This window comes from Mobula birostris, chromosome 25, assembly GCF_030028105.1.
Source record: "Mobula birostris isolate sMobBir1 chromosome 25, sMobBir1.hap1, whole genome shotgun sequence".
Lineage (NCBI taxonomy): Eukaryota > Metazoa > Chordata > Chondrichthyes > Myliobatiformes > Myliobatidae > Mobula > Mobula birostris.
The window spans coordinates 2,825,690-2,851,615 of NC_092394.1; the positions used below are offsets into that span (position 1 = coordinate 2,825,690).

The 25,926-nt window shown below is 50.9% G+C and overlaps 1 protein-coding gene across 1 annotated transcript; it reads left to right on the forward strand.

Annotated features, from left to right (window-relative positions):
- Nucleotides 1–1,264: 1,264 nt before the first annotated feature.
- serpinf1 (serpin peptidase inhibitor, clade F (alpha-2 antiplasmin, pigment epithelium derived factor), member 1) lies at nt 1,265–25,926 on the forward strand. Its single transcript, XM_072243511.1, has 8 exons — nt 1,265–1,477; nt 10,543–10,630; nt 11,197–11,407; nt 18,602–18,757; nt 19,280–19,483; nt 22,794–22,936; nt 23,246–23,456; nt 24,308–25,926. The coding sequence occupies exons 2-8, from the start codon at nt 10,556–10,558 to the stop codon at nt 24,586–24,588; spliced, it is 1,281 nt and encodes a 426-aa protein (XP_072099612.1). The 5' UTR covers nt 1,265–1,477; nt 10,543–10,555; the 3' UTR covers nt 24,589–25,926.

Here is a 25,926-nt window from a genome sequence, read left to right on the forward strand (position 1 = left end):
GTGGATTTTTGATCAATTGTAAAATTTAAGAGAAATTTGGGTAGGTACATGGACGGGCGGGGGGGGGGGGAGCAGGTATTGTCCAGGTGCTGTTAGATGGAACTAGCCAGACCGGGCTGGCACGGGCAAATGGCCTGTTTCTGTTCTGTGGTGCTCTGAGACTCCGTAGGAGATGGAGACTGTTGGGAGACTGGGCAAAGAAGTGGCAGATGCAATCGAGCACAAGGAAGTGAAGGGAAATTCACTTTGGAAGAAGGATTAAAGCTGCAGAATTTTTCTAAATGGGAAGAAAATTCAGAAATTGGAGGTGTCAAGGGACTTGGGAGTCCCAGTTCAGGATTCCCTAAAGGTTAACTTGTAGGTTGAATTGGGTTAGGAAGGTAAAAACAATGCTGGAATCACAAACACAGGAGATTCTGCAGACGCTGGAAATCCAGAGCAACCACACACAAAATGCTGGAGGAATTCAGTAGGTCAGGTAGCATCTACGGACAGGAATAAACAGTTGATATGCGATTTTTGGGCCAAGAACACAAAATGTTAACTGTTTACTTCTCTCCGTTGATGCTGCCTGACCTGCTGAATTCCTCCAACAATTTGTGTGTGTTGTAATGTTAGAATTCCTTTCAAGGGGACTAGAATATAAAAGCAAGGGTATAATAATGAGGGTTTATAAGGCATTGATCAGACCACACTTGGAGTATTGTGAGCAGTTTTGGGCTCCTTATTTAAGAAAAGATATGCTTGCATTAGAGAGGGGCTATGGGTGGTTATAGATCCTGGGAACGAAAGGGTTAACTTCGGAGCCACATTTGACGGCTGTACACGGTGGAGTTTGGAAGAATGGGGAGGATCTCAGTGAAAAACCTGGACAGGGTGGATGTGGAAAGGATGTTTCCCATAGTAGGGGAATCTAGGACCAGTGGCACAACCTCAGAATCCAAAGGAGGTCAGAGATGAGGTGGTGAACTTGTGGAATTCATTGCCATAGACGTTGTGGAGGCCAAATCAGTGGGCATATTTAAAGTGGAGGTTGATAGGTTCTCGATTAGGTTACAGGGAGAAGGCGAGAGAATGGGGTTGAGAGGGGTAATAAATGAGGCGTGATAGAAGGAGACTCGCCGGGCCGAATGGCTTTACTCTCCGCCTAGTGCTTTGGTCTTGGCGTATCATGGTCTGATGGGAGGTGGGAGCGGTTTATCATCCAGTCCCAGCAGTTTCCCCGAGCCTTCCCTGCTAGAACGACTGTGCCTGCGTGGACAGGAAGCCGAGTTATTTTTAGCCGGGACCCCTGTGGAGCAATCACTTTCTCAGCCACGTTGCTGTCTGCAGTCCGGCCGTACTGAGTTGGTTCAGCTGAGGCGGAGGTGTTCACGTCACGTCACGGCAGATATCGATCGAGGCGAAAGGGGAGGGTAAACCCGGGCGCTAGGAGCGGCTCGCTTCGCTTCGCGAGAGTCTGTGTCTGGGGAGACAGGTAAGCCGATGAACGGACTGAACGGCTGGTCTCAGACCAGGAGCCCCGACACTGGCCGCTGCTGGTGTGGGACCTAAAGCTCCCGTACCTCCCGCCCGAGGGCAGCGACTAACCGAGTCGCACCCTGCCGAGCCCTCGGTACTACCTGCCCGGACACTGCTGCAAACGTGCCCCCGAACAGCGCGCTCGAACACTCTGTCTCTGTCACTGTCGGTTTTCAGTGTTGCCGGAGAGATAAAGATGCCCTCGAAGTCGGAGCGGGATTCAAAGTTTGTGAAAGCCATCGTTAGGCGGACCGCTAGATGACCAACACTGAAAACCGACAGTGACAGAGACAGAGTGTTCGAGCGCGCTGTTCGGGGGCACGTTTGCAGCAGTGTCCGGGCAGGTAGTACCGAGAGCTCGGCAGGGTGCGACTCGGTTAGTCGCTGCCCTCGGGCGGGAGGTACGGGAGCTTTAGGTCCCACACCAGCAGGCCAGGAACAGTTATTACCGGACAACCATCAGGCTCCTGAACCGGAGCGGGTAACTCACTCACCGCAACTCTGAGCTGATTCCACACACATGGACTCACTTTCGAGGACTTGACAACTGACTCTCAGTATTCTCCATCTATCTATCTGCGTTACATAGTTTATCATAGCACGTTGGCCGTTTGTCTGTCTTTGTGTGTAGTTTTTTTCATTGGTACTGTGAATGCGTGCAAGAAAATGAATTCCGGTTAGTGAATGTGACTTAGAGGTACTTTAATAATAATAATACTTTGAACTTGGGCAATGAGGTGACCGTTTCTGATTGGAAGGTTGAAGTTTGATTAATTGTCTGAAGGTGCAAGGTGGAATGGTCTAGGCACTGTGATCGAAATTACCATCATCTCTCAGATTCAGGGTGCTCAGGCAGGGCATTAATTCACACAGATCAGCAGAGGAGAGTTCAGATCCAGCTGGACTGGCTGAAGTGACCCTTCATGTTGGAAGGTTTTCCACTCCAGTTGCATGAGGAGATCTTAGATCAGCTGTTTTCTGAATGTAACAAGCTAGCTTAGTCACTGGGTGTGTTCAGAATCAAGTTTAATATCACCAACATATGTCGCGAAGTTTGTTGTTTAGTGGTAGCATTACGGTGCACAACATAAAGATACTATAAATCACAATAAGAAATATATATATAGTGAGAAATTTCATAAAACTTACTAGCCTTAGTTGTGCATGCACTACAATGGACTTAGAGAGAACAGTTCTTAAATAGCATGTGTTTGTGGTCAGAAAACAGTGATTTTTGTCACTGATAGTTGGCAAGAAACAAGCAGTAAGACAATTCAGAACGGTTTTGCTCACTGTGGTTTCAAGCATTCAGGCTTGGAGATGTGAGAAAGAGTCGGGAGTGAAAATGAAACTACTTCACTACTTCAACAAGTTAGGTACTATGAAGAATTTGAAGGTATGGACAATCATTCTGAATGTTATCTTTGGTCCCCACTGGACACTCAGCTCTCTCCCGTCGCTCCAAGTAACTTTTTGCATGTGACAGCGGCCACACCCTGGTACACTGCTCTGACAGGCAGGCTAGACCGGGTGAGGGTAGCTGAGGGACCTCATACCCTGGTGAGATAGGGACATGCCTGTCCGAGCACACAACATCAGCTCCAGCGGACAAGCGGGTGAGACCTACAGTGAGATCCAATGGCCAGGAAGGTGGTTCTATGTTCTGTGGAGAGCAAAGGACACAACAAGGAAGGTGTCATGGTCATCTACTGCAACCAAGGAAGACACAAGTTCTGATGACTACTCGTCCCGTTGGACCCGGACCTCCGAAGTTGAGAGAGTGGATCGTCCCAATGCAACAGCTTTTCCACCAGAAATTCTCCTGCATAGGTTTCCTGTCATCATTGGATACGATGGACACATCAACCGTGGTACTGGTAGTGTTCTAATTTGTTCTGTATTTCATTTAAGTACTTAATTAGTTATTCAGTTAAACAGTAGTTTGTCTTTTTTTATACCTTTTTAACTAGTTCCATGAAACTTTAGCTAATTGGGTCAGCCACTGAATTGGACCAAAATGCACTGGTCCCAATGTGTCCCAGTTAACTGGAATCCACTGTAAATATGGATATGTTTATATAATTAAATAAGTAGAGTGAAAAGAGAGCCAAAAAAGTGAGGTCATGTTCATGAGTTCATCGTCTATTCAGAAATCTGATGGCAGAGGGGAAAAAGCTGTTCCTGAATCATTGAATATGGGTCTTCAGGCTCCTGTACCTCTTTCTGATGGTAGCAATGAGAAGTGGGCATGTCCTGGGTGATGGGGGTCCTTCATCGCTTTTTGACTCATTGCTTTTTGGAGATTTCCTCAGTGCTGGGGAGGCTGGTGTCCATGACGGGGCTGGTTGAGTTTACAACTTTCTGCAGCTTTTTCCAATCCTGTGCAGTGGCCCCTCCACACCAGATGGTGATGCAACCAGTTGGAATTCTTGCCACAGTAAATCTGTAGACATTTTTGAAAGTCCTTGATGACATACCGAGTCTCTTCAAACTCTTAATGAAATAGAGCCGCTGTCGTGAGAGTCCTTGAGAGAGGTTGCTGAAGAGATAACAGATGCATTGGTCATAATCTTTCAAGAATCACTTGATTTTGGCACGGTCCTGGAGGACTGGAAGATTGCAAATGTCAATCCACTCTTTAAGAAGGGAGGAAGGCAAAACAAAGGAAATTATAGGCCAATTAGCCTAACCTAACTGAAGGAACACATACCAATCCTCACAGAGGGATCAGAAGTGGAGAGGGTGAGCAGCTTCAAGTTCCTGGGTGTCAAGATCTCTGAGGAGCTAACCTGGTCCCAACATATCGCTGCAGTTATAAAGAAGGCAAGACAGCAATTCTACTTCATTAGGAGTTTGAAGAGATTTGGTATGTCAGCAAAAACACTCAGAAACTTCTATAGTTGTACTGTGGAGAGCATTCTGACAGGCTGCATCACCATCTGGTATGGAGGGGCTACTGCACAGGACTGGAAGAAGCCGCAGAGGTTTGTAAATTTAGTCAGCTCCATCTTGGGTACTAGCCTACAAAGTACCCAGGACATCTTCAGGGAGTGGTGTCTCAGAAAGGCAGTGTCCATTATTAAGGACCTCCAGCACCCAGGGCATGCCCTTTTCTCACTGTTACTATCAGGTAGGAGATACAGAAGCCTGAAGACACACACTCAGTGATTCAGGAACAGCTTCTTCCCCTCTGCCATCCGATTCCTAAATGGACATTGAACCCTTGGACACTCCCTCACTTTTTAATATATATTATTTCTGTTTTTTGCACAATTTTTAATCTATTCAATATACATACACTGTAATTGGTGTACTTATTATTTTTTTCTTCTTCTATACTGTATTACAAATTGCATTGAACTGCTGCTGCTAAGTTAAATTTCGTGACACATGCTGGTGATAATAAACCGGATTTGTAATCTCAGTGGTTGGGAAAGTGCTGGAGTCCATTATTAAGGATGAGGATTCGGGGTACTTTGAGACTAATGATAAAATAAGTCAAAGTCAGCATAGTTTCTGTGAAGGGAAATCTTGCCTGATAAATCTGTTAGATTTCTTCGAGGAAGTAACAAACAGGGTGGACAAAGGAGAGGCAGTAGATGTCACTTACTTGGATTTTCAGAAGACATTTGATAAGCTGTCATACATGAGGCTGCTTAAAAAGATAAAAGTCCTATGGCGTTACAAGAAATAGACTGGCATGGATAGAGGAATGGCTGACAGGCAGGAGGCAGTGAGTGGGAATAAAGGGGACATTTTCCGGTTAACTGCCAGTGACAGGTGGTGTTCCTCAGGGGTCAGTATTGGGACCACTATTTTTCACATTATTTGTCAGTGATTTGGATAATGCAATTGATGGTTTTGCGGCAAAGTTTGCTGATGATATGAAGACAGGTGGAGGGGTAGGTTGTGCTGAGGAAGCAGTAAGATTGCAGCAGGACTTAGACAAATTGGAAGAATGGGCCAAAAAGTGGCAGATAGAATACAGTGTTGGGAAATGTATGATAATGCATTTTGGTAAAAGGAACAATAGTGCAGACTATTATCTAAATGGGGAGAAGGTTCAAACATCAGAGGTGCAGATGCACTTGGGAGTTCTTGTGCAAGACTCATTGAGTCTGTGGTAAAGGAGGGAAATGCAATGTTGGCATTTATTTCAAGGGGAATAGAATGTAAGAACAAGGAGATAATGATGAAGCTCTATAAGACACTATTCAGGCTGCACTTGCAGTATTGTCATCAGTTTTGGGCCCCATGTCTTAGAAAGGATGTCGTTGGAGAGCCCAGAGGAGGTTCCTGAGGATGATTCCAGGAATGAAAGGGTTAACATATGAGAAGCGTTTGCAGCTTTGGGCCCGTACTCACTGGAATTTGGAAGAATGCAGGGAATTTCATTGAAACCTACAGAATGTTGAAAGGACTAGATAGGGTGGATGTGGAGAGGATGTTTCCTATGGTGGGTGTATCCAGAACTAGAGGGCACAGCCTTAAATTTGAGGAACAGCCTTTTTAAACAAAAGTAAGAAGGATTTATTTTTTAGCCAGAGAGTAGTGAATCTGTGGAACGCTCTGCCACAGACTGCGGCGGAGACCAAGTCCGTGGGTATATTTAAAGAGGAAGTTGATAGTTTCCTGATCAATCAGGGCATTCAAGAATATGGCAAGAAGGCAGGTGTATGGGGTTGAGTGAGATCTGGGATCAGCCAAGATGGAATGGCTGAACAGACTTGATGGGCTGAATGGCCTAATTCTTTTCCTATGGCTTATGGTCTTATGGTCATGCCTTCTTTTTGTCATGGCTGGGCCCAGGATAGATCTTCAGAGATGTTGACACCCAGGAACTTGAAACTGCCCACCCTTTACAGGGTTAATTTATTGGGTCTTGGATCTAGAGAGGAGAGCTCAGATCCCACTGGGGAATTTTAAGTTAAAGGAATTAAATGAGTATACATACAAAATTACAGTAACCACAAAACCAGCAGAAGGTGGTTATAAATCAGCCAGCCTCAGTAAAGCTGTCCTTGGCCAGACTGTCCTCTGATTACAGACCTGCCAGTGTGGTATCCCAAACCTCATAATTCCATCCACCCAACAGACACTGACCACCCCTCATACAGAGGGATAAACTAGACTGCCTCAAAGGAAAGACACATCGGTTGAAGGGATTTAGTCCAAAGAACTGAGATGATTACTAGAGAGAGTGTATATTGACCAAACAGAAAGTGTCCAATGGGAGTGTGTGCGAGATGGTCAGATCCATTAGGAATATGGACCAGGAGTGAATGGGAATGGGTCACGTCCATTAGGAGTGAATTGGAAGGCAATTTGGCCCATTCAGAGTGTCAACTGGGAGTGAATGGGAAGGGGTGGGTCCACTGGCAGTGTGGACAAGGAGCGAATGGGAAGGGGTGGGTCCCATTGGGATTGTGTACAATGTGAGTGAGGGGAGAGGGTCAGGAGCACTGGTTATAGACTGGGAGTGAAAGGGAAGGGGTGGGATCCCATTGACGATATGTACTGGGAGTGAATGGGAACGAGTGAGTCACATTGGGAATGTGGACTGGGAGTGAATGGAAAGCGGTGGAGTCCCACTGGGAGTGAATGGGAAGGGGTGGGGTTCATTGGGACTGTAGACTAGAAGTGAATGGGAAGGGGTGGGGTTCATTGGGACTGTGGACTGGGAGTGAATGGGAAGGGGTGGGGTTCATTGGGACTGTAGACTGGGAGTGAATGGGAAGGGGTGGGGTTCATTGGGACTGTAGACTGGGAGTGAAAGGGAAGGGGTGGGGTTCATTGGGACTGTGGACTGGGAGTGAATGGGAAGGGGTGGGGTTCATTGGGACTGTAGACTGGGAGTGAATGGGAAGGGGTGGGGTTCATTGGGACTGTGGACTGGGAGTGAATGGGAAGGGGTGGGGTTCATTGGGACTGGACTGGGAGTGAATGGGAAGGGGTGGGGTTCATTGGGACTGTAGACTGGGAGTGAATGGGAAGGGGTGGGGTTCATTGGGACTGTAGACTGGGAGTGAATGGGATGGGGTGGGGTTCATTGGGACTGTGGACTGGGAGTGAATGGGAAGGGGTGGGGTTCATTGGGACTGTGGACTGGGAGTGAATGGGAAGGGGTGGGGTTCATTGGGACTGTGGACTGGGAGTGAATGGGAAGGGGTGGGGTTCATTGGGACTGTGGACTGGGAGTGAATGGGAAGGGGTGGGGTTCATTGGGACTGTGGACTGGGAGTGAATGGGAAGGGGTGGGGTTCATTGGGACTGTAGACTGGGAGTGAATGGGAAGGGGTGGGGTTCATTGGGACTGTGGACTGGGAGTGAATGGGAAGGGGTGGGGTTCATTGGGACTGTAGACTGGAAGTGAATGGGATGGGGTGGGGTTCATTGGGACTGTAGACTGGGAGTGAATGGGATGGGGTGAGGTTCATTGGGACTGTGGACTGGAAGTGAATGGGAAGGGGTGGGGTTCATTGGGACTGTACACTGGGAGTGAATGGGAAGGGGTGGGGTTCATTGGGACTGTGGACTGGGAGTGAATGGGAAGGGGTGGGGTTCATTGGGACTGTGGACTGGGAGTGAATGGGAAGGGGTGGGATTCATTGGGACTGTAGACTGGGAGTGAATGGGAAGGGGTGGGGTTCATTGGGACTGTAGACTGGGAGTGAATGGGAAGGGGTGGGGTTCATTGGGACTGTGGACTGGGAGTGAATGGGAAGGGGTGGGGTTCATTGGGACTGTGGACTGGGAGTGAATGGGAAGGGGTGGGGTTCATTGGGACTGTGGACTGGGAGTGAATGGGAAGGGGTGGGGTTCATTGGGACTGTGGACTGGGAGTGAATGGGAAGGGGTGGGGTTCATTGGGACTGTAGACTGGGAGTGAATGGGAAGGGGTGGGTTCCATTAGGATTATGCAGAGTACATTAATTGGGAAAGTGATTAGCATTGAATGTTATGCAATAGGACTGAGTAGAATTGTAGGTGATCACCACACAGGTCCAAGGTAAGTGAGGGCATCTGTTGCAGTGGTGAACAGCTCACTTGTCCCTGCCAGCTGTGGACATCAGGGGGAATCAGTCAGGCATAAACACAGGAGATGCTGCAGATGCTGGAAATCCAGAGCAACACACACAAAATGCTGGAGGAACTCAGCAGGTCAGGCACATCTACAGAGGGAAATAAACGATTGACATTTCATGCCGTGGCCCTTGGTTAGGACTGGAAAGGAAGGAAGCTGACAGCAGAATAAGAAGGTGAGGGGAGGGGAGGGGCTGGCAGGTGATAGGTGAGACCAGGTGGGTGGGAGGTAAGGGGGATGAGGTAAGAAACTGGAAGGCGATACATTGAAGAGGACACTCAGAAGTTACAGCACACGTAGGTCTCACTGACTGTTCGCTCGTTGTCCTCTCCCAGCCCACAGGAAAATATTTTATCAGTCTGTTTCTGTAATCTCCTGATGCCCCTGAGCCAGGGGGAGTGAGCCAGCAGTGAGTCTCCCGCTTTTGGTAAATATGACCTGAGACATACAGGCTGTGCAACCAGGTTCTCTCAAAGTCCAGCACACAATGTTTACCTTCCACCTCTTCATCACTGACACCACTGTGGAGATCTGGGATCGTTGTGTACTGGGATCTCTCTCTCGTGCCTCCAAGGCTGCACAAGGGTTAAAAGCTGCATCGGCCCTGCTGGCAACAGGAAGGAAGAAAGAATAAACATTACCTTTACTTGTCACATGAACTTCGAAACGCACAGTGAAATGTGTGGTTTGTGTCAATGACCAACACAGTCGCGAATGTGCTAGGGGCAGCCCACAAGGTTCGCCAAGCTTCCGGTGTTAACATAGCATCCCCACAACTCACCAACCCTAACCCTAACTCTTTGGGGTGTGGGAGGAAACCAGAGCACCCGGAGGAGACCCACACAGTCCTGGGGAGAACGTACAAACTCCTTAGAGACAGTGGCAGGAATTGAACCCTGGTTACTGGCACTGTAAAGTGTCACACTAACCACTACACTATGGTGCCTCCCATCATGGTCCAGTCCCAGGACTGGCTGTTGTTCCATCAGCCAAAGCTCTTCTGATGAAACCAACCAGGCAGCAGGGGCAATTCAAGTGTTAGTGTTCAGGAAAACAGCCCAGAATAGGAGAGAGGGAGCTGGGAGTGAGGCTCTCCATGGGGAAGTGGGGTAGTTAGGTAGTGTTGGGTAGTTAGCAGGGGTCAGGCAGGTTAGCAAAAGGTGGGGCAGTTTTGTGAGGGGTCGTGAAGTGACTGTACACTGAACTGCCTTTCACTAGCACCTTGTACCACTCCAGGACTTCCCAGTGAATGAAAACGTCATTACTGTTGTACCATAATAAACTCCAGTTACAGCACAAATGATGCTCAGGAAAATCCACAAACAGCTGTGGAAATTCCGGAATCTTCACCAGATCAAGTGCAATCTGCAGAGATGGAAACAGTCAATATTTCAGTTCTGAAAGATAGTTTCGGGTTCAGACACAAACACTGTCCCAGGACACTGGGGGAGACCTGCACTCTGCTATAAACACAGACACAGATCTTTTTTAACCTCTGTCCGATAGCAGACAGAGTCAATCTCTCAGCCAACACTCCCTCAGTTCTGCCCCATGGCCTCGGCCGAGGTTATGTTACCAAGTCCCTGCTGCTTGATCTCCTGCAGGTCGACAATGCTGCTTCTCCAGTCAAAGCCAAGTTTATTGTCATCTAGGCAAGTCCATGTCTGCACAGGTGCAATAAAAAACTTCACTGGCGGCAGCATCACAGGCAAATCGCATCAGGCAAGCAGCATTCACAAAAAAACCCATAAAATACACAGAAATTAGGGACAATTTTTACAAGGAAAAACATAGCTAGAACTTAAACAACACAGGTCACTGTAGATCAAAGTGGACATAGTGTTGCTGTACTGAGCTAGTGATTAGGCCTCGGGGTCCTGGTGTGCCTGGCCACCCTCAGGGGGAATCTGATGTCCGTCTCTCATCACTCTCCTCAGATCTGAAGACGTGATGAGGGTGCTGGTTGTGTTGGCGTTTCTGGGAGCCATCCCACTTGGCTCCAGTCAAGAGGAGTACCTCACATTGGTAAGCTGCAATTTTTTGCCCCTACACGTGACCGTCTCCCCCTGTCAAACCACTCCATCTGATGGCCACTGGTGTTACATAACACAAGACATCAAAATACATAGAACATAGAATAGTGCAGACAGTGCAGGCCCTCGTACACCGAGAAAAGCCTACGCTTGCCCAACCTTCCCTCATGTAGCCCAGACAGCACCCTGTTAAATCTGCTCTGCACCCTCTCTAAGCTTCCACATCCTTCCGATAACGAGGCGAGCAGAACTGAACACAGTCCAAGTGTGGTTGAACCAGGGCGTTATGGACCTACAACGTTATTTGAGGTAGGTTTCTTACATTCTATGTTCCATTACTCACAACTGGATCCTAATTAGACTTTTGCCACTTGTTCCTCAACACGCTCATCCAGAAACTCATTTGTGTACCTTTGTTTAATTCATCTCCGACCTGATGATGGATAACTTGACTGGTTCATCCTATGTTTGACCTGTGCAGTAATCCAAAGTAGGAGACACATTCTGCATTCGTTATGCTCCTCGGGACCAAAGCCTTGATGTGTTAAACGTTTGCAGGAGCCGTTCGAGGAGGAGACCATGCTCCCGGATCTGGCCATCGAGGAGGAAGTGGAGGAGGAGATTCTGGGAACGCCAGTTCAGAGACTTGCCTATTCCATCTCTGAATTTGGCTACGATCTTTACCGGCTGGTGGCCAACTCGGATCCCAGAGCCAACGTCTTCCTGTCTCCCCTGAGTGTGGCCTCGAGCCTGTCTGCACTGTCACTTGGTGAGGAAGTAAACTCTGGTCTCCACAGGACTGCCTCTTGCTGAGGGCCCTTCCCCTGCGGTGAGGGGAGAAGGGTCTCAAATCCCTGAGCTGGGGAGGGGCAGCACTCTCCTATCCCTCCCTACCAGTGACCAGCATCCACCTGCCCCCCCCCCCAGGTTCTGACCTGTCCCACAGGGGTGGGCAGCATGTGAGTGAATTGTGGAGTCCAGGGGAACTGACTCAGAGGAAGGCCAGAGACAGAGACTCACATCATCTCTGCTGACAGCAGTACATCTGGGGGTTGTAGTTATACGGTCGTAGAACACTGCAGTACAGAAACAGAAACAGGCCCTTCGGCCCATCTCACCTGACCTAGTAATCTGCCTCGTTTCATCAACCTGCACCCAGACCATAACTCTCCATACCCTCCCATCCATGTACCTATCCAAATTTTTCTTAAATGTTGATGTTGAACCCATATCCACCACCTGCACTGGCAACTCGTTCCACTCTCACCACCCTCTGAGCAAAAAAGATCCCCCTCATGTTCCCATTAAACATTTCACCTTTCACCCCCAACTCATGACCTTTGGTTGTAGTCCCCACCCAACCTTACTGGGAAAAAGCCTGCTTGCATTTACCCTATCTCAACCCCACATAATTTTGTATACCTCTATCAAATCTCCTCTCATTCTCCAACGTTCTAAGGAATAAACTCCTAACCTATTCAATCTTTCCATATAGCTCATGTCCTTGAAGCCCAGCAACATCCTTGTAAACTTTCTCTGCACTCTTTCAATCTTATTTACATCTTTCCTGTAGTTAGGTAACCAGAACTACATCCTATACTCCAAAAATTAGGCCTCACCAATGTCTTATACAACTTCAACATAACATCCCAGCTCCTGTACTGAGTACTTTGATTTATGAAGATCAATGTGCCAATAGCCCTCTTTACGATTCTACCTGTGACTCCACTTTCAAGGAGTTATGGATCTGTATTCCCAGATTCCTCTGTTCCACTGCTGTCCTCAGTGTCCTCCTGCCCAAAGTGCAGCACCTCATACTTGTCTGTATTAAATATCATCTGCCGTGTTTCAGTCCATTTTTCTAGCTGGATCATGTCCCACTGAAAGCTTTGAGAGTCTTCCATACTGTCCACTACACCCCCAATCTTGGAGGCCTCTCTCCAGTCAGACTACCCTCTCTGGCTTCTCCCACAAAGCCAATGTCCAGTCCAACGTCCTTTGCTATCTCTTTGCTCTTGATATATCTGTAGAAGCCATTGTGATTCTCCTTCACCTTGTCTGCCAGAACCTCATGCCGCCTTTTAGCCATCCTGATTTCCTTCTTAAGTGTTCTCTTGCATTTCTTATACTCCTCAAATATCTCATTTGTTCCTGTCTGCCTATACCTGCTATGTACCTTCTTCTTTTTCTTAACAATATCTCTCAAAAACCATGGTTTCCTAAACCGGTTACCCTTTCTTTTATTCTGACAGGAACACCTCTGTACTCCCAAAATTTCACTTTTGAAGGCACGCCACTTACCACGTACACCTTTACCAGAAAACAACCTGTCCCAGTCGACATTTGCCAGATCATTTCTGATACCATCAAAATTCTCAATTTAGAATCTCAACCCAAGGACCAGACCTGTCCTTTTCCACAATTACCTTGAACTAATGGCATTAGATCACTAGATGCAAAGTTCTCCCTTCATACACCTCTGTCACCTGTCCTGTCTCATTCCCCAAGAGCAGATCAAGTCCCAAGGGTGATGCTGTCACCACTTCACCGGGGATATTGCAAGTGCAATGTTAGTATTCATTTCAAAACAACTAGAATATAAAAGCAAAGATGTAATGCTGAGGTTTTATAAGGCATTTGTCAAAACACATTAGGAATATTGTGAGCAGTTTTGGGCCTAATATCTAAGAAAGGATGTGCTGGCATTGGAGAGAGTCCAGAGTAAGTTCACGAGAAAGATTCCAGGAATGAAGGAGTTTACGTATGAGGAGCGTTTGATGACTCTGGACCTATACACTGGAATTTAGAAGAATGAGGGGGATCTGATGGAAAACTACTGAATATTGAAAGGTCTAGGTAGAGTGGACATGGGGAGGATGGTTTCAATAATGGGAGAGTCTAGGACTGGAGGGCACAGCCTCAGAGTACAAGGACGTCCCTTTAGAACAGGGATGAGGAGGAATTTCTTTAGCCAGAGGTGGTGAACTGTGAAATTTCATTGGCGTGGAGGTCAAGTCATTGGATATATTTTAAAGTTGTTGATTAATGTCAAAGGTTACTGTGTTGCCCTTTAAGGCATTTATTTGACTTTGTTGGGTCTACGTTTTAAATGATTTGTTTGTAACTATTTTCTAGATAAAGGTTGATAATTAAGTTACAGTATAACAAAAGATGAACTCATTGTCTGTGGTATATCGCGGCATGCGATGACGCCACCTCCGGTTTTGCCGCCTCTCGGTTCGGGAAGGTGTGAAGGCGGGAGCCATGCGTGCGGCGTGATCGTGAGGAGCTCCGTCTCCACCCACAAAGAAACAGTGTAGAAGCAACGCCGTAAGTTCCTATGAAAGTATTTGAAGTAAAAATATTAACGCGGTTTCTGTTAAGGAAGCGGCGGTTCGGGTGGCGCGCGTGTCGGCTTTTCAGTTTCAACCCGGGTGGGCTCAGGCCCGGCGGCGGTTTGACGGGACCCCCCTCGCCCGCTACTCGGGGCGGCCGGAGACGCTCGCTGAAAGAAGAGAGCACGCCTGGTCTCCAGAATGAAACAGACGCTGTATATGTTTGTATTTTTTAATCAACAGTTTTCACCATACGATGTTAATGTGGAGGAGTGAACAGTAAATGGTTAACCTTACTACGGTTCTGTCTTCGTTGGCTCCGGTTTAACTTGGTGTTTAGTCAGAGTTTCAACATGGCTTCGCGATCAAGTATTCAGTATTTAGCGCGACGAGACCTCGTCAATTCGGGACTGTACCAGTTTGACTATAAGCCTAAAAATTACCATGCGTGGTACTCCTCATTCACCAGTGCCACCGGCGGAGTTCAGCTCACAGCAACCCATGAGTTGGACCTTGTGACTAAATGGCTGGGAAAGGAATCAAGTGAACAGGTGAAACGCATTCGCTCACTGTACGTCAGGAAACCCAAGCTAGCCTTACACAAAGCATGGGAAAGACTGCGGGACTGCTATGCGGCCACTGAAATTATTGAGAGGGCGCTATTTCAACGGCTGGACAATTTTCCGAGGGTGTCAGCCAAGGACCACACTAAATTACGAGAACTCGGAGATTTACTCATGGAGATTCAAGGTGCGAAAGAAGACGGCTGTTTAACTGGCCTGTCGAATCTGGATACTTCACCCGGAGTTGGACCAATTGTGGACAAAGTTCCATTTGGGCTGCAGGAAAGGTGGGTGTCTATTGGCTCAGAGTACAAGGAAGAGAACTGTGAGTATTTTAGCAGGTTTGTGTGCAAGGAGGCGAAGAGGCGAAACGACCCTCGCTTCATGAATCAAGGCAGCACTACAACTCACACCAACCCAGTCAAACCTATTTCGAACAATTTTGTCATCAATAAACCAGTCTCAGTGCATAAAACCGAAGACTCCGCAATCAACGATGACCCTGGCAAGGATTGTCCATTGCACAACAAACCCCGCCCCTTCAAAAATGCAGAATGTTTCGAAACAAACCCTTTGACGAAAGACGGGCCCTTCTCAAGGAAAAGAAAATATGTTTTAAGTGTTGTTCCTCTACCTCCCACCTCGCTAAAGAGTGTACATTCCCCGCAAAGTGCCCGGAATGTAACAGCACTAATCACGATGGAGCCATGCATCCCGGCCCGTCACCGCAAACTGCCAAGGCTCCTCCGCTCCCACAAGAGGATGGCGGGGAGGGAGAGCATCACTCTGATACAACTATTATCAACTCGAGCTGCACAGAAGTTTGCAGTCCAGGTCAGTCGAGCCGTTCATGCTCAAAGATCTGCCTCACTAAGGTATACCCTAAGGGAGCCAGAGACAAGGCCATCAAAGCCTATGTAATTCTGGACGACCAGAGCAATCGCTCACTAGCAAGACCAGAGTTCTTCGATTTGTTCAACGTAAAGGGTAATTCATTCCCATACTACCTCAGAACTTGCTCTGGCATCGCAGAAACATACGGCAGGAAAGCAGAAGGCTTCCAGTTCCAGTTGCTGGATGGCAAAGTTGTCATCAGTCTCCCTCCACTCTTAGAGTGCAGTGAGATCTTAAATAACCGATCCGAGATTCCAACGCCAAGCGCAGCACTACACCAGCCCCATCTCCATCACATTGCCAAGTACATCCCGGAAATGGATCCGGAAGCAGAAATACTCCTGCTACTCGGAAGGGACGTTCTTAAGGTGCATAAAGTCAGGCAGCAGGTCAATGGACAACACAACGCCCCCTTCGCCCAACGTCTGGATCTGGGCTGGATGGTGATAGGAGAGGTGTGCCCTGGCAATGTACACAAACCGACAGCTGACACGCTCAAGACTAATGTGCTAGACAGAGGCCGCCATTCAATTTCTCAGCCCTTCACAAGTATTGCGTGTATCAAGGAAGCACAACAAAGGCACGCGCATAGTAAAGTAACTGAGAAGACACTGGGACAGTCAGTCTTCGCTCAAACGAAAAACGACAATAAACTTGCTCCATCGGTGGAAGACGCCATCTTCTTAAAAATAATGGACACAAAGGTCTTTAGAGACGAAGCGAACAACTGGGTCACCCCACTACCGTTCAGAGAACCGCGCCAGCGCTTACCAAACGAAGCAGGCGGTCAACCGGTTCACATCTTTACAACAACCCCTGAAAAGGAAACCTGAGACCAGTTACAGAGGTTGTTCTACTTCTACCTAAAGACTGAACTAGAGACCACAGTTCGATACCATGTTTATAGTGACCTTACAAAGGTCAGGCGGGGAGTACCTTACTACGGTTCTGTCTTCATTGGCTCCGGTTTAACTTGGTGTTTAGTCAGAGTTTCGACACACTGCATGAGAACACTACAGTTAGAGAGAGAGGTGGGAGAATGGGGTTGAGAGGGATGATAAACCAGCCATGATGGAATGATAGAGCTGACTCGATGGGCTGAATGGCTCGATTCTGTTCCTGTGTCTTCTGGACATGTATTCACAACACTCGCCCCTCCACTGCCACACTCAAAGTCCCACACTGTCCGGGCTTGGACCTACATCACCCCTTCTACCTGCAAAAACAACATCAGAATCTTCTTGCCTCGTCTGTAGCAGGGTGCTATGCCAAGGAATAGTACCAGAAGACTGGAGGGTGACAAATGTTATTCTTTTGTTTATGTGAGGTGATAGGATAAACTGGGAATTATAGACCATTGAGTCTTGTATCAGTGGTGGGTGAACAATTGGAGAGAATTCTTGAGACAGGATTTATGGGCGTTTAGGGAAGTGTCGTCGGCACAGCTTTGTGAGGGGCAGGTCATGCCTGAGAAGACTGATTAAATTCTTTGAAGACGTGACAAAACATATTGATGAAGGTAGAGCAGTGGATGCGGTCTATGTAGATTTTAGAAAGGTGATTGATAAGGCTCTCCATGGAAGGCTCATTCAGGAGGCATGGGATCCAGGGAAACGTGGCTGCATTGATTGGCAATTGACTTGTAGATGGAGCATTTCTGACTGGAGGTCAGTGACCAGTGATATTCTGCAGGGCTTTGTCATGGGACCCCTGCTCTTAATGATTTTTATAACCAACTTAGATGAGGAAGTGCAGTGATGGGTTAGTAAGTTTACAGATGACAAGAAGTTTCTGGATAGTCTAGAAGGTTGTAATAGATTGACAGCTTGCAGAGTTGGGCTGAGAAGTGGCGGATGGAGTTCAACCCAGAAAAGGGTGAAGCGATTCTCTTTGGAAAGTCAAACTTGAAGGCAGAGTACAGGGAAAGGACAGGTTGTCAGCAGTTGGGTGGAGGGATGGTGATACTCACTCAAAATTGCTGCACACGTTCATGGGGTGGTTAAGAAGGCATGCGGTATGTTGGCCTTCATTAGTGTGAGGATTGAGTTGAAGAGCCATGAGGCAATGTTGCAGCTCCATAAAACCCTGGTTAACCACACTTGGAATACTGTCAGTTCTGGTTGCCTCATTACAGGAAGGATGTGGAAGCTTTAGAGAGGGTGCAGAGGAGATTTACCAGGATGCTGCCTGGATTAGAGAGGGTGTCTTATGGATAGGTTGAGTGAGTTGGGGCTTTTCTCTCTGGAGTGAAGGATGAGAGGTGTAGAAAGTGAGAAGAGACACAGATCGAGTGGAGAATCTGAGACTTTTTCCCAGGTTGAAAATGGCTAATATGAGGAGGCAAATTTTAAAGTGGAGGAAAGTATAGGGGGGATGTCAGAGTTTTTTTTACACAGAGGGTGGTTGATGTGTGAAACACACTGTTGAGGGTGGGGGTGGAGGCAGATACATTAGAGACATTTAAGAGACTCATAGATAGACACATGGATGTTAGCAAAATGGAGGCTCTGTAGATGGGAAGGGTTAGATTGATCTTGGGACTGGATTGAAGGGTGAACGCAATAGTGAGGGCTGAAGAGCCTGTTTTGTACTGTAGTGTCTGTCGCCTATTCTGTTGAAATTCGCCTTCCTCCAACTTGGTCCCCGAAGCTTCCGACTCTCCCCGAGTACGGTCCCCGACGTACCGACTCTCCCCGGGGTACAGTCCATGATGTACCGACTCTCCCCGGGGTACGGTTCCCGACGTACCGACTCTCCCTGGGGTTCAGTCCCTGACGTACCGACTCTCCCCAGGGTACAGTCCGTGATGTACCGACTCTCCCCGGGGTACGGTCCCTGACGTAACGACTCTCCCCGGGGTTCAGTCTGTGACGTACTGACTCTCCCCGGGGTTCAGTCCCTGACGTACCGACTCTCCCCAGGGTACAGTCCGTGATGTACCGACTCTCCCCGGGGTACGGTCCCTGACGTAACGACTCTCCCCGGGGTTCAGTCTGTGACGTACTGACTCTCCCCGGGGTTCAGTCCGTGATGTACCGACTCTCCCCGGGGTTCAGTCCCTGACGTACCGACTCTTCCCAGGTCTGGTCCCTGATGTATCAACTCTCCCCGGGGTGGGGATTGACTATGTGCCTGGTTCCCCGTAACTTGCCTCTTTATTCTGTTACTCAGGTGACCTTTCCAGAGTGAAGGAACTGGTGCAGCAAACCCTGAACTATGGATCACTACAGGACCTGGATGTGCACCGCGTGTTCAAGGACCTACTGGCTGAGATCAGTGCCCAGCCCAAGCAGTTCAGAACGGCTGCACGCATATACGGCAAGCAAAGTAAGAAAACAAGAGTTTACACGCGCGTGTGTGTGTGTGTGAGAGAGATATTGTGTGTGTGTGTGTGTGTGTGTATTAGAGAGAGAGATTGTGTATGTGTGTGTGTGTATGAGTGTGTGTGAGTGTATGTGAGAGAATGAGTATGTGTGTGAGAGAGAGATATTGTGTGTGTGTGTGTGTGTATATGAGTGTGAGAGAGATATTGTGTGTGTGTGTATGAATGTGAGAGATATTGTGTGTGAGTGAGTGTGTGAGAGAGAATGAGTATGTGTATGTGTGTCAGAGAGATTGTGTGTGTGTGTGAGAGAGAGACAGAGACAGATATTGTGTGTGTGTGAGAGAGAGAGACAGAGACAGATATTGTGTGTGTGTGTGAGAGAGAGAGAGAGAGAGAGAGAGAGACAGATATTGTGTGTGTGTGTGTGAGAGAGAGATATGGTGTAAGTATGTCAGAGACTGAGTACAGTGTGACCCAGAGTGTGTCAGTCAGCAGAGACCCTCACACTGTTCCCCTTGCCCCAGAGCTGAGGATGCGGGCTGCCTTCATGAATCAGGTCAGTCAGTTCTACGGCTCCCGACCCAAGGCCCTCACTGGGAACACACCTGCGGACATCCGGAACATCAACCAGTGGGTGAGAACACAGACAGACAGACACATCACTCAGGCCATCAGCACCATCCCACACGGTCTCAGCCTGCTCCTGCTCAGCGCCGCACACTTCAGCGGTACGTCACACGGGGAGCGTTGCCAGCGAATCGGGGGCAGCAACTGGTGGGGAGAGGGGAGATTGGGGGTTGTATCTGGTGGGGGGATTGGGGGTAGTATCTGGTGGGGGGAGGGGGGATTGGGGGTTGTATCTGGTGGGGGGAGAGGGGGATTGGGGGTTGTATCTGGTGGGGGGAGAGGGGGGATTGGGGGTTGTATCTGGTAGGGGAGAGGGGGATTGGGGGTTGTATCTGGTGGGGGAGAGGGGGGATTGGGGGTTGTATCTGGTGGGGGGAGAGGGGAATAGGGGGTTGTATCTGGTGGGGGAGAGGGGGATAGGGGGTTGTATCTGGTGGGGGAGAGGGGGGATTGGGGGTTGTATCTGGTGGGGGAGAGGGGGGATTGGGGTTGTATCTGGTGGGGGGAGAGGGGGGATTGGGGGTTGTATCTGGTGGGGGGAGGGGGGATTGGGGGTTGTATCTAGTGGGGGAGAGGGGGGATTGGGAGTTGTATCTGGTGGGGGAGAGGGGGGATTGGGGGTTGTATCTGGTGGGGGAGAGGGGGGATAGGTGGTTGTATCTGGTGGGGGAGAGGGGGGATTGGGGGTTATATCTGGTGGGGGGAGAGGGGGATTGGGGGTTGTATCTGGAAGGGAGGAGGGGGATTGGGGGTTGTATCTGGAAGGGAGAGGGGGGATTGGGGGTTGTATCTAGTGCAGGGAGAGGGGGATGGCGGATTGGAGTTGTATCTGGTGGGGGAGAGGGGGGATTGGGTTTGTATCTGGTGGGGGGAGAGGGAGTATTTGGGGTTGTTTCTGGTGGGGGGAGAGGGGGGATTGGAGGTTGTATCTGGTGGGGGGAGAGGGGGATTGGGGGTTGTATCTGGTGGGGGGAGAGGGGGGATTGGGGTTTGTATCTGGTGGGGGGAGAGGGGGGATTGGGGGTTGTATCTGGTGGGGAGAAGAAGGATTGGGGGTTGAATCTAGTGCAGGGAGAGGGGGATGGGGGATTGGGGTTGTATCTGGTGGGGAGAGAGGGGGGATTGGGGGTTGTATCTGGTGGGGGGAGAGGGGGGATTGGGGGTTGTATCTGGTGGGGGGAGAGGGAGTATTGGGGGTTGTATCTGGTGGGGGGAGGGGGGGATTGGGGGTTGTATCTGGTGGGGGGAGAGGGGGGATTGGGGGTTGTATCTGGTGGGGGGAGAGGGGGGATTGGTGGTTGTATCTGGTGGGGAGAAGAAGGATTGGGGGTTGTATCTGGTGCAGGGAGAGGGGGATGGGGGATTGGGGTTGTATCTGGTGGGGGGAGGGGGGGATTGGGGGTTGTATCTGGTGGGGGGAGAGGGGGGATTGGGGGTTGTATCTGGTGGGGGGAGAGGGGGGATTGGGGGTTGTATCTGGTGGGGGGAGAGGGGGGATTGGGGGTTGTATCTGGTGGGGGAGGGGGATTAGGGGTTGTATCTGGTGGGGGGTGGGGGGAGGGGGGATTGGGGGTTGTATCTGGTGGGGAGAGGGGGGATTGGGGGTTGTATCTGGTGGGGAGTGGGGGATTGGGGGTTGTATCTGGTGGGGAGGGGGGATTGGGGGTTGTATCTGGGTGTGAGGGGGGATTGGGGGTTATATTTTGTAGGGGAGAGGGGGGATTGGGGGTTGTATCTGGTAGGGGAGAGAGAGGATTAGGGGTTGTATCTGGTGTGGGGAGGGGGATTGGGGGTTGAATCTGGTGGGGAGAGGGGGATTGGGGGTTGTATCTGGTGGGGGGGAGGCAGGATTGGGGAGTGTTTCTGGTGGGGGGAGGGGGGATTGGGGATTGTATCTGGTTGGGGAGAGGGGAGATTGGGGGTTGTATCTGGTGGGAAGAGGGGGATTGGAGGTTGTATCTGGTGGTGGAGAGGGGGATTGGGGGTTGTATCTGGTGGGGGAGAGGGGGGATTGGGGGTTGTATCTGGTGGGGGGAGGGGATTGGGGGTTGTATCTGGGTGTGATGGGGTATTGGGGGTTGTATCTGGGTGTGATGGGGTATTGGGGGTTGTATCTGGTAGGGGAGAGGGGGGATTGGGATTGTATCTGGTGGGGAGAGGGGGGATTGGGGTTGTATCTGGTGGGGAGAGGGGGGATTGGGGGTTGTATCTGGGTGTGAGGGGGATTGAGGGTTGTATCTGGTGGGGGGAGGGGGGAGAGGGGGGATTGGGGGTTGTATCTGGTGGCGAGAGGGGGGATTGGGGGTTGTATCTGGGTGTGAGGGGGGATTGGGGGTTGTATCTGGTGGGGGGAGGGGGGAGAGGGGGGATTGTGGGTTGTATCTGGGTGTGAGGGGGAATTGGTGGTTGTATCTGGCACAGGGAGGGGGAATTGGGGGTTGTATCTGGTGCGGGGAGAAGGGGGATTGGGGGTTGTATCTGGGTGTGATGGGGTATTGGGGGTTGTATCTGGTGGGGGAGAGGGGGGATTGGGGGTTGTATCTGGTGGGGGAGAGGGGGGATTGGGGTTGTATCTGGTGGGGAGAGGGGGGATTGGGGTTGTATCTGGTGGGGAGAGGGGGGATTGGGGGTTGTATCTGGGTGTGAGGGGGATTGGGGGTTGTATCTGGTGGGGGGAGGGGGGAGAGGGGGGATTGGGGGTTGTATCTGGTGGCGAGAGGGGGGATTGGGGGTTGTATCTGGGTGTGAGGGGGGATTGGGGGTTGTATCTGGTGGGGGGAGGGGGGAGAGGGGGGATTGTGGGTTGTATCTGGGTGTGAGGGGGAATTGGTGGTTGTATCTGGCACAGGGAGGGGGAATTGGGGGTTGTATCTGGTGCGGGGAGAAGGGGGATTGGGGGTTGTATCTGGTGGGAAGGAGGGATTGGAGTTGTATCTGGTGGGGGGAAGGAGGGATTGGGGGTTGTATCTTGTGAGGAGAGGGGAGATTGGGGGTTGTATCTGGTGGGGAAAGGGTGATTGGGGGTTGCATATGGTGTGAGAGGGAGGATTGGGGGTTGTATATGGTGTGAGGGGGGGGATTGGGGGTTGTATATGGTGTGAGGGGGGGGATTGGGGGTTGTATCTGATGGGGAGAGGGGGGATTGGGGGTTGTATCTGGTGGGGGAGGAGAACTGGGCATTGTATCTGGTGGGGAGAGGGGGGATTGGGGGTTGTATCTGGTGGGGAGAGAGGGAGGGAGAGGGGGACATGGGGAGGGCGAGAATGGAGGGAGGAGATATGGGGAGGGGGCACAGTCTTTGTTGTACTGACTCTTCCCTGAGGGACAGTCCCTGGTGTATTGTCTCTTTCCGGGATCCGGTACCACCCCACCATCTCCTGACAGTTACCCGTCAGCTTTATTGAATTCCAGGGAAGCTGGTGACGAGCTTTAACTCGGCCAACACGCATCTGCAGACATTCCGGACCGGATCCATGCAGGAGGTGGACATTCCAATGATGACCAGTCCACACTACCCGATGCGTTACGGCTACGATTCGGAGTTGCGCTGTAAGGTTGGTCCCAGATTCACGCTGCCCTCGGAGATGGTGGGGGCGGTATTTGGTTTTGGGCAACTGTGTCTCTGCTATTGTCCACAGTGTCCCCCGCACTCAAATGTTGTGGGGGTGTGGGTCGTCGGGACTCTGAGGGAGCCTCACTCTGTGGGGCCAGTGCTGAGGGAGCCTCACTTTTTGGGAGGCGTGTTGAGGGGCCCCAGACAGCGGGGGACCCGCACTGATCTTCCGTCTGGTGTTGTCTCTGACAGCAGGCTGTGCGGACGTAGTGTAGTGAAGCCCAGACACCTTCTGTTTCTCGTCCTGCAGATCGGCCTGTTCCCGTACCAGGGTGACGTCAGCCTGTTGGTCTTCCTGCCCAGCGGCCCCCTGTACAACATGACCGGGATCGAGGACAGCCTGACCCCTGTATTTGTCCATGACCTTGTCAGCCAGCTCCAGCCGGTCTGGGCCAGTGTCTCCCTCCCCAGGCTCAAAATTAACTCCAGACTGGAGCTGAAGAATGTACTGGCAGACATGAGTAAGTGTGCAGGCTAACCACCCCCCCCCAAGTTCTCCCACCGTACCCCCCCCAGCTCTCCCACCGTACCCCCCCAGCTCTCCCACCGTACCCCCCCCAGCTCTCCCACCGTACCCCCACCTCGCTCTGTTCACCCTCCCCTTCCCCGCCCCCTCCGTCCACCCTCCCCTCCGTCCACCCTCCCCTTCCGTCCACCCTCCCCTCCCCCGCCCCCTCCGTCCACCCTCCGTCCACCCTCCCCTCTCCTCCGTCCACTCTCCCCTCCCCCGCCCTCTCCGTCCACCCTCCCCTCCCCCGCCCCCTCCGTCCACCCTCCCCCGCCCCCTCCGTCCACCCACTGTTCACCCTCCGGCCACCCTCCCCTCCCCCGCCCCCTCCGTCCACCCACTGTTCACCCTCCGGCCCCTCCCTGTCAACCTCTGTTCCCATCATTGTCACTCCTACATCTCCCCCTCCCCGTGTCCCCTCCCTCCATTCTCACCCTCTGTGTCCCCTCCCTCCATTCTCACCCTCCCCGTGTCCCCTCCCTCTATTCTTATCCTCCCTGCCCCCCTCTGTCCTCTCCTCGCCATCAATCTATCCCTACCACTGTCCCGGTGACCACCCCCTCGCCACTCTCAGTCTCCCCTCTATCCCACATGGTGATGGTCCTTAATGAGGATCAGTGCCCCTGGGTGTTACCCTGCCCAGTGTACTCATCCACCTCACCCCTCCCTACCCCCTACCTCCTCGCCCCAGTACCCCCCTGCACAGAACAAGCCTCGCCCTCGTCACGGTCGGACAGGAGGGTTCGTGGTGGTAAACTATGGACAATGCTTGGAGCTAAGACAATGTGTACCTTCTCTGTCCAGATCTGAGTCCTCTCTACACCTCGTCCGTGCTGAAGAAGCTCTCCCCCATCCCCGTCTCCATCTCCAGCATCACCCACACAGCCTCCCTGTTGCTGGATGAAAAGGGGACGCAGGACACTGACCTCAGCAACCCTACCAGCCCTCGGCTCAACCTTGAGTTCCACGTCAACCAGCCCTTCATCCTGGTCGTGTATGACAATACTTCCGGCTCTCTGCTGCACATTGCAAGGGTCTTCGATCCCAGGAATCTGGTGACAAGCCTGCACACAGGGCCGGCATAACAGTGATCATCAGCAACACACTCACACCTGGATGGGAGGAGGCAGCTCCCCTCACCCCTCTCACCCTCCCTCTTCCATCTCCCTCCATATCCTTCCACACCACCCACCTCCCTAACCTTCTGCACCCTTCTCCGTCCCACTCTCCCCTCCTCTCAATCCATCCTCAATCTTCTCACTCAGCCTCTTCAACCCCTGACCTTCCCAAATGTTCCACCTTTGTCACTGTCCTTTCCATCACACACTCTCTCTGTCTCTGTCTGCCTGTCTGTCCCTCTCTGGCTCTGTCTGTCCCTCTCTGTCTCTGCCTGTCTGTCCCTCTCTGTCTGTCTCTGTCCCCCTGCCTGCCTCTCTCTCTGTTTGCTGTCTCTGCCCCCCTGTCTGTGATCCTCTGGTGTCTCCTGTGGGGGCCTGGGCCTTTCCTCGTTCCTTTTCACTTTCTCGCTGATCTGCACATTGGCTCCAGGCCAGAGCTGACCATCCCAGACCAGACCACATGTGTCAATAAATCCGACTATTGTGGGACACCTCTCTATAATGTGACCCACACCCTCCACTGACCCAGGAGTGGACAGGAACCACCCACACTGACCCAGGACAGGACAGATACCACGCACACTAACCCAAGAGAGCACAGATATGACTCACACTCACCCAGGACTGGATATGTACCACCCACACAGACCCAGGACAGAATAGGCACCACCCACACTGACCCAGGACAGGACAGATACCACGCACACTAACCCAAGAGAGCACAGATACGACTCACACTCACCCAGAACTGGACAGGTACAGCCCACACTGACCCAGGACCGGACAAGTGCCTCCCACACCCTCCTGGACTGATGCTATCCATCATTTCTGCTGGCATAGTGTAACCCCAGCACAGAACCACTAACACTGTCCACAGAACCCTACAACCACCTTCAGTGTCTGACGACAATCAAGTGACAACATTCGAACAGTCAGTTCTGTGGGTGGATTTATTAACCTTACCTGTAACATGCAAGTGATGAAGTATCAGGAGACAGAATGCTCCGGAACTGTGCGTAAGAGTGCAATTATTTTTTGGGATTCAGGACACTCTGGTCAGGTGACCTCACCTCCGGGGAGCATTGTGAGCAGGAAGCCCTCAAGCTGAATAAAGTAGCAAGCACACGGAGAACACAGATTACAGAACACATCTCCTCCGAGACAGGGACAGAGTGACACTGTCCCATCACACACTCCCGGGGTCACACAAAGAGTGAAGCTCCCTCCACACCGTCCCATCACACACTCCCGGGGTCAGACACGGTGTGAAACTCCCTCCACACTGTCCCACCACACACTCACGGG

Bases quoted from the DNA above. Each gene is read 5' to 3' on its own strand.
- serpinf1 (XM_072243511.1), top strand. From the start codon at position 10,556: ATGAGGGTGCTGGTTGTGTTGGCGTTTCTGGGAGCCATCCCACTTGGC. The intron at 11,408-18,601 runs GTGAGGAAGTAA...TCTGTTACTCAG, and splicing joins CCTGTCTGCACTGTCACTTG to GTGACCTTTCCAGAGTGAAG. The intron at 19,484-22,793 runs GTACGTCACACG...ATTGAATTCCAG, and splicing joins CAGCGCCGCACACTTCAGCG to GGAAGCTGGTGACGAGCTTT.